Genomic DNA, 13,668 nt, shown 5'->3' with positions numbered 1-13,668 from the left:
AGTTTGCCAATGACCATTTGGATGATCCAGAGGAGTCATGGGAGAAAGTCATGTGGTCAGATGAGACCAAAATAGAACTGTTTGGTCATAATTCCACTAAACGTGTTTGGAGGAAGAAGAATGATGAGTACCATCCCAAGAACACCATCCCTAACTGTGAAGCATGGGGGTGGTAGCATCATGCTTTGGGGGTGTTTTTCTGCACATGGGACCGGGTGACTGCACTGTATTAAGGAGAGGATGACCGGGGCCATGTATTGCGAGATTTTGGGGAACAACCTCCTTCCCTCAGTTAGAGCATTGAAGATGGGTCGAGGCTGGGTCTTCCAACATGACAATGACCCGAAGCACACAGCCAGGATAACCAAGGAGTGGCTCTGTAAGAAGCATATCAAGGTTCTGGCGTGGCCTAGCCAGTCTCCAGACCTAAACCCAATAGAGAATCTTTGGAGGGAGCTCAAACTCCGTGTTTCTCAGCGACAGCCCAGAAACCTGACTGATCTAGAGAAGATCTGTGTGGAGGAGTGGGCCAAAATCCTTCCTGCAGTGTGTGCAAACCTGGTGAAAAACTACAGGAAACGTTTGACCTCTGTAATTGCAAACAAAGGCTACTGTAACATATATTAACATTGATTTTCTCAGGTGTTCAAATACTTATTTGCAGCTGTATCATACAAATAAATAGTTAAAAAATCATACATTGTGATTTCTGGATTTTTTTTTTTAGATTATGTCTCTCACAGTGGACATGCACCCACGATGACAATTTCAGACCCCTCCATGATTTCTAAGTGGGAGAACTTGCAAAATAGCAAGGTGTTCAAATACTTATTTTCCTCACTGTATATATATATATATATATATATATATATATATATATATATATATATATATATATATATATATATATATATTGCAATTTACTCTTTTTATTATGAGGTATTAGCTAAATGTTTTAGCAAAATGTTAAAATAGTTTTAGATAAAATAGAAGTATTGCATGTCAGCAAATCAGTTTCATAATGGTTTGTGCTATGGGCCTTTGGTTTGTGTCTCTCTAAAGCATTCCATCCCACTTCATAAAAAAATTACACAAATCTGCATAACAAAAATAATCAAAAGAAAAGATGGTTAAAAAATATCCAAATGAAGTCAACGTCCTCATGTATTAAAACATGGACATTATTTATAATAATATTTATATTTCATTCATATGGTCATGTGCTGGTGCTGGTCATAAAATTAGAATATCATCAAAGAGTTGATTTATTTTTAAGAATTCAACTTAACAGGTGAAACTAATATATTATATAGACTCATTACATGCAAAGTGAGATATTTCAAGCCTTTATTTGTTATAATTTTGATGATTATGGCTTACAGCTTATGAAACCCACAAAATCAAAATCCCAGAAAATTAGAATATTACATGAAATCACACAGTAATTACACAGTGATACCATGGTCATTGAACCAGGTTTTGGTTCTTTTGGCAGTGTGGGCAGGTGTAAATCCTGCTGGGAAATGAAGTCAGCATCTCCATAAAGCTTGTCTGCTTAAGGAAGCATGAAGTGCTCTGGAAATGTCCTGTTAGACGGCTGCGTTGAGTGGACAGCACAGTGGACCAACACCAGCCGATGACATGGCTCCCCAAACCAACACAGACTGTGGAAACTTCACACTGGACTTCAAGCATCTTGGATTGTGTGCCTCTCCATTCTTCCTCCAGACTCTGGGACCTTGGTTTCCAAATGACATGCAAAATTTGCTCTCATCAGAAAAGAGGACTTTGGTCCACTGTGCTTTATTAAATCCAGAGTCAACGCAGCCGTCTACCAGGACATTTCCAGAGCACTTCATGCTTCCTTCATTTCCCAGCAGGATTTACACCTGCCCACACTGCCAAAAGAACCAAAACCTGGTTCAATGACCATGGTATCACTGTGTAATTACTGTGTGATTTCATGTAATATTCTAATTTTCTGGGATTTTGATTTTGTGGGTTTCATAAGCTGTAAGCCATCATCATCAAAATTATAACAAATAAAGGCTTGAAATATCTCACTTTGCATGTAATGAGTCTATATAATATATTAGTTTCACCTGTTAAGTTGAATTCTTGAAATAAATCAACTTTTTGATGATATTCTAAATGTATGACCAGCACCTGTATATATATATGTAGAGTTAGGATGCAAAAGCCTCTAAATGCCATCTGAAATTTTCTTATAGAATGATCATTTTTATCAAGCTCGTATATTTAAATTAAATAATTTCACTTAAATGGCAATGAAGATTACCTATTAATTGTCATTTAAGTGAAATTACTAAACTTAAATATACAAGCTTGATAAAAATTATCATTCTAGAAGAAAATTTCAGATGGTATTTAGAGGCTTTTGCATCTGAACTCTTCTTATTATTTATATATTTATATAAAAATGTTATAACATTTATAAAATTATTAAAATTAAAATAACAACGTTATTAAATTATAACATTATAAATTATAAAAATAATTTACAAATATAATACAATATAATAATAAAATAATCATAAATCCCAATCTAAAAGGCCCCAATATAGAGCTATAATTTCCCGATCTCGCAGCAAGGTGGCGCTGGAGCCCGCAGAATGCACAGCATTCAAATCCAGTTAGAATGGTTTGAAAGTATTATGTAAAATATATATATATATATATATATATATTATTAGTCTATTATTCATTCATTCTCAGGGTTAGTGATAGGAACAAACGTACGGTTATCGACACTTGGTAACTCGACCCGCACATGTTTGAGTCACACAGAATGAATGAATGACCAAATCATCAAATCATGTGTTGTTGATGAGAGCGGTGTGCTATTACTTTACACAAAGTGATAAGACGTACAATTTTGTTTACAACAAATTGCAGTAGCACCTCAATGCAGTACATAAGATCCGGGGGGAGGAGTCGGATATTATATAAGGGGTGGAGATTGGTAGGTTTAGGGGTGGAGATGGGTAGGTTTAGGGGTGGGTTTAGGGATCAGGGGGTGGAGATTGGTAGGTTTAGGTATGTAAGGTGGGAGGAGTTGGATCTAGATCCGACTCCTCCCCCCGGATTTTATGCTCTGCATTGAGGACCATCTCACAAATTGCGTAGAAAAACACACAGACTTACATACTCGAGGCATATCTATTGACCAAACTATCATAGAGACTTGATAATGATTTGGCAACGTCCTGGAAACAACCCGCAACTTCAAGTTAACGAGTGGGTTAATAGCTATGGAATAACTTCATGTTAACCCACTCACTAACTACGTGAATTTTCTCCTTGATTTATACAGTTTATGATTTTCTCGTTAAAAAAAATTATTTTGACAGACATCCCTGAAATATATTTTGCGAATCATGTGTTTCTTCGAAGTTCGAACAAGTCACGTGATTTCAGCAAACGAAGCTTTGTTACATCATAGGCTTGTTCGACTTGAACCGGCGCTGCACAGACCGATCGGTTTATGACATCAAAGTACCGCGAGAGCGAATAGAAATAAGATGGCTACTTATGCTTTTGAATTGCTCTCGCGGTACTTTGATGTCATAACGGTCTGTGCAGCGCCGGTTCAAGTCGAACAAGCCTCATAACTTCGAACTTCTAAAGTTTCGAAGGGTTCGCCGTTATGATCTCGAGTCATGTTTATACATGATTTGTAGACATTTTAATGACACATTTGTTCAATAATAAGGAAATGTTGTAGTTAATAGTCCCTTTCTGACCCATTTAACCAATAAAAGAAACACAACAAGACCTTCAATTTAATAAAATACTAGGCTAACAAACACTTACAGACACTGCATATAATGGAATCAGATGATTTGTTAATTGCATTTAATAGATTACACTTTCAATAAAAAAAAATCTAAATGGTTTGTAAAAGGTGTTTTTAAACATGTTTTTTTCCAGGCTGAGTTTTTGTTACACCGTTCTGGCCAACCATGGTGTGACGTTTCGAAAGCTTCGAAGCAAGTGAATCTTTTGACGAAGCAAGTGATTTAGAGATTCGAAAAGCTTCGAAGCAAGTGAATCTTTTGACGAAGCAAGTGATTCAGAGATTCGAAAAGCTTCGTTTCTCCCATAACTACTCACAGTGGTGGGCGTGGCCAATTGGAGAGGGGTGTGGCTAAAGTCTGGGCGAAATTTTGGCGCATGTTTATCAAGTATTCTGTTGGTTGTGACAGTAGCACCACTGTCCATTCTAATGAGCAAATTGCCTAATGAGCAATTCTACATAATTTATATAAAGAATGAAAGGCAGATGTCAAATGCAGTAGATGTATTTTATTAAAATATAAAAACAAATGCATATGTATAAACCATGATAAATATGCATATGCGGCATAATCATACAGTAAAATGTTTATATTCATATAGTTTTTATTTTTAAACATAAAGGATATTTTAGCATTCAAACTGGCAGTGGTGATATTTCCTCTGGTAAGAGGGAGACGTTCAGTCCATGGCAGCTCTCCCAAAGGAGAAATAGCCTTTTTCTTTTATTTTTTTCTTTTATTTTTAGAAAAGCTACAGAGCAGCACCATTCACCTGAGATCCATGTTTGGGAGAAAATACTTGAAGAGAAACACAAAACCACATCCGAGTGACAGACAAAAATCTGTGGCCAAGCAGATCATGATGGCTAAATTGTACGATCATTTTATATATATATGGAGTCATTCCTTCTATGCAGTACATTTCATGTCCCCATCATATATGTCATAACATACTGGATAAAATCTTAGTATGGGAATCATATTAGTTTATTTTATTAGAATTAAGTGAACACAGGGGGAAATGAATACCCATCCAATTATTTAATTTGGTTTGAATAAATATTCATTTTCCTTAGGTCTCAAACTGAAATGTGAAAATTAAACATGTTTTCTTGGGTATATATTATATATGGGGAAAAATGATATAGAGATTTTTATACTGATAATAGATTTATGGTCCTCAATATTATTTTGCATCCTGTTTGTCTTCTGTAAAAATCCTTTTAACAAAACTCTGTTTTGTAATATTTTTTTGCTAGCCTACTAGTTGGTTTGTGTCCCTCTAGATCATTCCATCCCACTTGATGAAATTACACAAATACAAACATAATCAAAACATGAAGAGAAATTAAGTTGACGTTCTCATGTAAACGGTAAACTTTAGCTCTATTTTCATATTCTGTCTAACAGAGGTGGACAGTAACAAAGTACATTTACTTCAGTACTGTACTTTTTGAGTATCTGTACTTTACTTGAGTATTATTTTTTCTGGAAACGTTTTACTTTAACTTCACTACATTTGAAAGACAAATATCGTACTTTTTACTCCACTACAATTCTGTCAAGGTCCTTGAGTAGAAAGTAACATCAGTCAGTCAGTGGATGATTTTGGTTGCAGGTTTGCATTTTGGTTGGAAATGAAAGTCGGGTTGACGTCAGAACCCTGCATCTGATTGACATCAGAACCCAACGTCAGATTGACGTTGGATATTGATTGAAAATAAAAGTCGGGTTTACATCAGAACCTGACTGATGTTGGTTTCTGACTTCAACCCGATTTTCATTTTCAACCACAATACAACGTCTGTCCAATGTTGGAGATCAACGTCAATCTGACATTGGATTCTGACATAAACCTGATTTTCATTTTCAACGTTGGGTTTGGTTTTCTAAATGCAAATTTTGTTTAGATTCAGAGGCATATGGTACTTTAATTATTACATACAACAATGCAACAATAATAAAACAATGCATTGACATTTACTTTTTACTTTTGATACTTAAGTACTTTTAAAAATGAGTACTTCTGTACTTTTACTTAAGTAAAAATAGGTCTTTACAACTTTTACTTGTAACGGAGTAATATTTGACCAGTAGTATCTGTACTTTCACTCAAGTAAGGAAGTTGTGTACTTCGTCCACCTCTGCTGTCTAATGTGTAAATGATCAACTTAATAAGTGCCTGAGTTTGACCCGAGCAGATTTCTGAATATCTGACATATGCAGTGTTGGGTGTAACGAATGACAAATAACACGAGTTATGTAATCAGGTCAAGTAACTAGTAAAGTAACGCATTACTTTTAAATTTACAACAAAATATCCGAGTTACTTTTTCAAATAAGTAATGCAAGTTACTTTGTTTTCAGTATTCCTCAAAATGAATAAAAAACAGTGAAGTAACAGTGTTGTACTTTCTCCTCCTGCACAGCTGAACGGTTTGTTTGAGCGGCGCCCTCTACTGTACAGGCGTGCATTTGCATTTCCTTCAGCCTGAGGCTTATTCATTTCAGTTTTGGTGTGAAAGGGCCTTTACGTTTGCCAAATATATAACTTTTTTCGTAATTAAAAATCAAACAAGCAAGCCCACCGCAGGAGAGAAAAATGAATGCAAAAGTAACATAACATTATTTCCCACAAAAAGTAACTAAGTAACACAATTAGTTACTTTTTTTTAGGGAATAACACAATATTGTAATGCATTACCTTTAAAAGTGACTTTCCCCAACACTGAATATACGCTTTTATATTAAAAAAAGAAGACCTTTGTGAACATCCGGTACTGCAGAACAGGAATGACCCTTGAACGAGGCCTGGAATTCTGCTTTGTTTGCCCGAAAGCTCTCTTACATGATCAATGATTCCAACGAACATAAATCCACAGCTTTATGAAAGCAGAGTTTCCGCTCCATGAAATGATTAAGAATCGTCCCATTGCAGGGGGAAGTCATGTCTGATGGTAGTGGTGGTAGTGGTGATGATGATGATGTTCGTGATGATGATGGTGTTCGTGTCGCTGGACCACAGGAAGCATGAAGCCGGCGTTCTGCTCGCGGTCCGGCGCTGGAGAGGGTTGTTTTGAAGGAGACAGGGCTTGTTCTCTGGCTTTGGCTCTCAGTCTCTTGCTGTGACTGTGCTGGAGAGGGTGCTGGTGACCCGACGGGGCTTGAGGCTGGTTCTGCTGGGGTAGATGGTACACATCCTGAGCCCCTGTGACATGCATGGAGGGATAGTAGCCGTGGCACTTGCTGATTTTGGCCGCAGCCTGGCCGACGCCTGCTCCTTTGGACGTCCCCTTGGGGGACCTGATGAACTGGGGCCCGTTGCGCACGCGGGGATCCAGCGCCACACAGTGGTCGGAAATGACCTGCGACCGGCGCTGATGGGCCTGTGTCTCGGGCTCATGGGACCGGGAACGACTCTGGTTGTGTGGAGGCCGTGAGGGCGGCTCTTGCTGGGCCGCAGGAGGAGAGGCACCTTGCAGAAAGAGAACATTAATAATATCAAATAAGATTTTATAGAGGCTCAGCACAATGAAACATAATTAAGAGGATCAGAACAAAATTAAGATATTTATATTTTGTAAAAGTGTAAGCACAATTAAGACAATTAAAGAACAATGTTTTTTAAAAGATCAGAACAAAATTAAGAAATTATATTTTATAAAGGGTCAGCACAATTAACAAAGAATAATATTTTTTATAAAAGATCAGAACAAAATTAAGAAATTATATTTTATAAAAGATCAGCACAATTAACAAAGAATAATATTTTTTATAAAAGATCAGAACAAAATTAAGAAATTATATTTTATAAAAGATCAGCACAATTAACAAAGAATAATATTTTTTATAAAAGATCAGAACAAAATTAAGAAATTATATTTTATAAAAGATCAGCACAATTAACAAAGAATAATATTTTTATAAAAGATCAGAACAAAATTAAGAAATTATATTTTATAAAAGATCAGCACAATTAACAAAGAATAATATTTTTTATAAAAGATCAGAACAAAATTAAGAAATTATATTTTATAAAAGACCAGCACAATTAATAAAGAATAATATTTTTATGAAGCATCAGAACAAAATTAAGAAATTATATTTTATAAAAGACCAGCATAATTAACAAAGAATAATATTTTTTAGAAAAGATTATATTATTATATTTTATAAAGGGTCAGTGCAATGAACAATTACATATAAACTTTTTCATAAAGGATCAGAAGAAAATTAAGATATTTATATTTTTTAAAGGATCAGCAAAATGAACATATTTAAGAAATAATATATTAGATAAAGAAAATGAAGCCTGTAATTTTTTTTTTGCATAAATTAAAGGCAGCACAACAAAAACTACCATAATGAGGACTTTACAATTAAAATAACATCTTATTGTTTTGCTTTGCAGTCATGAGATTTTTATGAGAAAATGGAGGGGATGAGCTTAATGTGAAAATAATGTCAAATAAAAAAATTATATAATAAATGAATGTCTTAAGGGTCCTATAATGCACTTATACTTATTCATGCGAAACAAAAAATGATTTTAAATTTGTGGTGAAATACGACATTTCCTGGTGGGTTTTGTGAGACTCACCCTTCAGTGTTATTTTGAAATGAAAGTAAGTGAATTTTGAAATGAAATATGGCCATGAGATTCTCCCTTTAATCTCTGATCATTTCAAACAGCGCAGGTTTTACTGTGAACAGTGTAATACACAACTCACTCGTGTTTTTCTGTGCTATCATGAAAATCAGGAAAATCTTACTGTCAAATCTGGAGGTGTAGTTCTCTATCCCAGCCAGATCCAGGTAATGATTTCTTCTTTCTGTGTTCTCATCCACGCAATAGTGATTCCTCTCGTGAGCTTCAGCAGGCTGACCTCTGTAACATCACAGGTAAAAAAACTTCCATCATGCTTTAATATGGACATATATACGGCATAACATCTACACAGTATAGTGACGTTTCAGCACGGTCTAATCATGCATGATTACTTTTTGAAACGGTTTCATACACTGCATGATGCAACACAAAACTAGATATCCCACATTATAATTAACAATGGCACCCACAGAAAACAACAAAGCCCCACATGACATTAGCTGGTCACCTGATGTGTGTGTGTTGCCGTCTCTCTTCCGTGTGAGCCGACTCGATGCGACTCAAGCGACTCGCGTCTCTCTCTGAAGAGGGAGCAAAGAAAGTTAGGCACAAACAAAGTGAACTGATGCTGTTTATGGTTGCTTCGAATGTGTCTTATTCGATCATAAATTAAAGCGTGAACTATTTAGTTGTATAATAGTTTGACTGATTCATTCATTTGTCCATTTAGACAGAAACCAAATGTACATAATAAAACCTGCGATAAGAAAACTAAGTAAACAATGAGTAAATAAACATTTAAATAAATAACAATGCGATTAATATTAATATTTAATATTAACAAATTAATATTACCCGATATTACTCCCTGCAATAATACTGTGTATTGAAATCTCACAAAACTAACACCCATAAATTATAGTGTGCAAAAAAATATGAACTGTTTTTTGTTGTTTTCGCAGCTGAAATAACAATATTTACAGTTATGCATTTGGAAGACGCTTTTATCCAAAGCGACTTGCATTGCATTGCCTGTGCGTTTGATCAGTTCATGCATTCCTAGGGAATTGAACCCATGATATTTGGTTATATTTGTATTAGTGTTTTGCAGAGTCCCACCGGTCCCGGCGTGTGTCCCGTCCCTCCTGCGAGATCCAGGTTCTGGAGAGACCGTCAGTTTGACTCGGAGGGTCTTTTGTTTGCTTTTACACGAGTGATTGACGGAGGCATCCACCACGTCATAGATAGTGTGCATCAGACTGGACATGTCCTAACACACAACACATCATGAATGCATTCTCATTCTCATGCATTTTAATGAATGTCAGATGCTGAACGTGTATTAGCAAGTTTGTTTACGGCAGGCTGGTTCATAATCATTGATCTGCACATATTAACAGGTTACAGAATTAATACCTCATGAACAAGCATGCAACACACTAGTGCACATGCATACATATTTTACCTCCTTCGTGACTTTTCCGCTGTTGTCAAAATCGTAGAGGGTAAAGACCCACTCCTGCCTGTTGTCATCAACCAGTGACACGTTACACTCCAGATCCTGAGAGATCAGAACACACAAACGTGCAGTTACACACACGACCAGCAGGAGGCTGTCCACTACTGTCACTGCATTAGGAAATAAATCATTCACTCAAAACTGAGAACGGGACAATGCAGAATAACATTGCTGCACATGTAAAAACCTGATAAATAAAATATAAATATAAGATTACAATAGGTTAAAATACAAACTAAATGAAAATTAGACATGTTGAAGTTATAGCACTAAAATTAGTAACAGTAATTAAAAAAATAAAAACGAAATAAAAACGAAATAAAGAAAAATGAAACCTAAATAGTGTTTTTTAAAGAACAAAAATGACAAATTACTAAAAAAAAAAAAAGCTTTTTTTTTTTAAGTTTTACTATGTAAAACAGAAGCTTCATCATTTCTTTTTGCACAGAATAAACAAAGTCGTACAGATATGGAACAACATGAGAGGGAGTAAATTATGACAGAATGCTTATTTATGGTTATGTTATTCTTTTGATGAGGAAAACATGCAATCTACAGGTATTATGTTTCAGGTCAGCTCTTAAAATGCAATTGGAGCTGTTCAGAGAGGATGTACAGTATAAGGGAGTTTTTCACCACGATTCTCAGTTACAGCTTTTGGCAGCAGCTGTAATTCATGGGTATCCGGTAAAGAAGGATGATGATTGGACGAGCACACGTCTGGAGATGCTGCGGGCGTCTGAGCAAGCGAACTCTTACAACATCAGAATGGATGGTGAGGTAAAGCAAGAAGACTATCCTCCGAGCTCATGCGGTATACGCCATGATTTCAGGCCTTTGGCAATGCACTGGGATATCACTGATGTGTTTCATTCGTTCTGCACTATTGGAGCGTGTGGCAAGCAGGACGAAGCCGTGAGCCGGTGGCTATTAATGAGCGTCACCTGTGCGTCTCGTATCTCTCACGGAGGAGCGTCGGAAGCATAAAAGGCGGAGCGTCGACAGTGAAGGAAGAGAGAGGACCAGGCCTGGACTATTTATGTTATGTTTTGTTTATGTGTGCGCAGCAGTCGTCCGTGAGGGGCTGCCGTTTATACTTTCATTTTGTTTATTTTGAGATCAAAGGTGTTGAACGTTCGCCAGTTCCCGCCTCCTTCTTCCCCGAACAACATACTTCATTACAGAGCGTTTTACAGTGAAAACAGAAATAAAGTCCTGTGTTATTGTCATTTAAAGGGGTCCTATTATGCTTTTTGACATATTCAGCTTTCTTTAGTGTGTAATGTTGTTGTTTGAGTGTTAAAAAGGTTTGCAAAGTTACAAAAGTCCCTCCAGCGGGAGTTCTTCTCTATATCAGTGTCTGTTTCTGAACTCCCTGAAACGCCTCCATTGTAGTCTTTAGTTTTCTTCCGGGAACGAACACGTCACAATATTCCTCGTTTAAATAATTCCCGTCCCCAAGGCATATGCAGAATAAAGGGGGCGGGGCCTGGTTAGTTAGTAGTGTGTTGACACTCGTGGTTATGGTAAGGGGCGGGACATTTCCCCAAACGCACTCAAAGTGCTCGACCAATCACAACACACTGATCCAGCCGACCAATCAGAGCACATTGTGCTTTTCAGAAGGAGGGGCTTCATAGAGACAGGAACTATATAGAGTGTTACTGACAGACTGGGAAGAGAGGAGCTGCAACAATGGAGAATATGTGAAAAATAATGTTTTTTAACATTCAAGCATGAAAACCTATTCTAGTAGAGGCCAAACACCAAATCAAGACTTTGAAAAAGGAGATCACATTCTCTGGTAATGGGTAAAAAGAAATTGTTTTACACTATTTAGGGTGTGTGTGTGTGTGTGTGTGTGTGTGTGTGTGTGTGTGTGTGTGTGTGATGAAACTAGCAACACTACTAACCTATTTTATACAGTAACAATTCCTCAGTTTCACAGTGCAAATATCTAAACATTATAAAATCAATACATAAGATAAGAAGTCTTGTTATCTGAGAAATTAATCAAATAATTAAAATGTGGTTAAAACAACGATAAATGACAGATATCTGCCAGTGGGTTCAGAAAAGCACCTTGATTCAACAAGGAAAACAAGTTGACTTTTCTAACCTCATTGGCAGATATTTGTTCTTGTTTTAAGAATAAACTTAATTTTGACCACTTTCTCAACAAACAAGACTTCTTATCATTGTCGTTAATATGATCTTTATCTTAAGTCATTTTGGATAAAGCATCTGGTAAATAAAATGTAAACAAAATAAAATATAAGGTACAATGTACATTTAGCACAGCCATTATAATATAGTAATTTTACTACAAATATTTTTAGTAGACAGTAAATGTCTTCTAAAATAAAGCCAATCCATTTGAACGATTCGGTTTATTCAGATGATGAATCAGTTTAATAAATCAATTAAAAAAAATATCACTTAATAGTCTTCCCACAAATTTATGTCATTTTGTAGAGAAATAAATATTTAGATATTAATGATAAATGAAAATATGTAAAATACAGTTATTTATCACGGTTTTCACTTAAATTTAAAAAAAATGTTTATTTGTGTATTTTGTGCATATTTGAGTGTTCCAGTCATATCAATTATAAAACCCTATAGTTATATAATCACAAAGGTGCCCTCCATAAATGATTGCATTCAGCTTCTGTTTGTTGCTTGGCGTGAACTTACATTCAGACTGATGCGCTTCTTCCCTTTGCAGGTTTCCTTCAGGTCTCTCTCTCCATCTTCAGACGGCAGATACTGAAGAAAACTCTCACATCCTTCGGCCTTTTCTGGAGGCAAAACCACTAAACACACACACACACACAAATACAGTGAGTACACTACACTGAGTGCACAGAGTTCCAGTACAAATATCTAAACATTCTTATATCAAGATGCATTTACTTGAGAAGCAGAATGTCTTCAAGGGATAGTTCACCCAAAAATGAAAATCCTGTCATTAATGGCTCGCCCTCATGTCGTTCCAAACCCGTAAGTCAAACACAAAGATTTCTGTGCCTCCATTGACAGCTACGCAACTACCACTTTGACGCTTCAAAAAGTTCATAAAGAGAATGTAAAACGAATTATGAATCCATATGAATTGAGCGGTTTAGTCCGAATTTTCTGAAGAGACTCGATCAGTTTATGAACTTTTTGAAGCGTCAAAGTGGTAGTTACGTAGCTGTCAATGGAGGGACAGAAATCTCTCAGATTTCATCAAGTGATCTTCATTCGTGTTCTGAAGATGAACGAAAGTCTTACAGGTTTGGAACGAAATGCGGGCGAGTAATTAATGACAGAATTTTCAGGTTGAAATTTTTTTGGGTGAACTGTCCCTTTAACAAATTACCTGATAAATCAAAATGAAGTGAGTTAATGCTAAAAAAAAAAATACAAGAAGAAATATCTGTCAATGGGGTCAGAATTAACCCTCAGGTTGTGTTCAAAACCCTTAAACACAAAAAAATGCCTTTTTTACAAAAGAAAATTTGGTGCCTACTCTCAGATATATGAGGCCTACAATGAATCAGATGCAAATAGAAACATAAAACCAGTCCTAATTGAAAGAAAACAAGTTGACAAAAAGATTGAATCCAATATTGGGTGATAATATAGTATAATGAGTGATTTATAAGCTATTTTTTGTAGGCTGGTCATTTTTGACCGGGAACACCACAAGTGTTGTAACAAAGTGACAAATCCAAAAA

The 13,668-nt window shown here is 36.0% G+C and overlaps 1 protein-coding gene across 1 annotated transcript in view; it reads right to left on the bottom strand.

The window, feature by feature from the left end:
* Positions 1–4,562: 4,562 nt before the first annotated feature.
* The window catches only part of nkd2b (NKD inhibitor of WNT signaling pathway 2b), a 49,517-nt gene continuing 40,411 nt past the window's right edge, over positions 4,563–13,668 (bottom strand). The window contains exons 5-10 of the mRNA XM_081388086.1: positions 12,644–12,762; positions 9,893–9,988; positions 9,547–9,697; positions 8,936–9,008; positions 8,591–8,706; positions 4,563–7,293 (exon numbers count right to left, since the gene is read on the bottom strand). Coding sequence (XP_081244212.1) covers positions 6,764–7,293; positions 8,591–8,706; positions 8,936–9,008; positions 9,547–9,697; positions 9,893–9,988; positions 12,644–12,762 — 1,085 coding nt within the window. The 3' untranslated portion in view covers positions 4,563–6,763. The remainder of the gene's footprint in view (positions 7,294–8,590; positions 8,707–8,935; positions 9,009–9,546; positions 9,698–9,892; positions 9,989–12,643; positions 12,763–13,668) is intronic.

The sequence above is a fragment of the Scardinius erythrophthalmus genome (genome assembly GCF_964197995.2).
Source record: "Scardinius erythrophthalmus genome assembly, chromosome: 16".
Lineage (NCBI taxonomy): Eukaryota > Metazoa > Chordata > Actinopteri > Cypriniformes > Leuciscidae > Scardinius > Scardinius erythrophthalmus.
The sequence above is the reverse complement of the archived record's forward strand: the minus strand, read 5'-3'. Positions and strand labels throughout refer to the sequence as shown.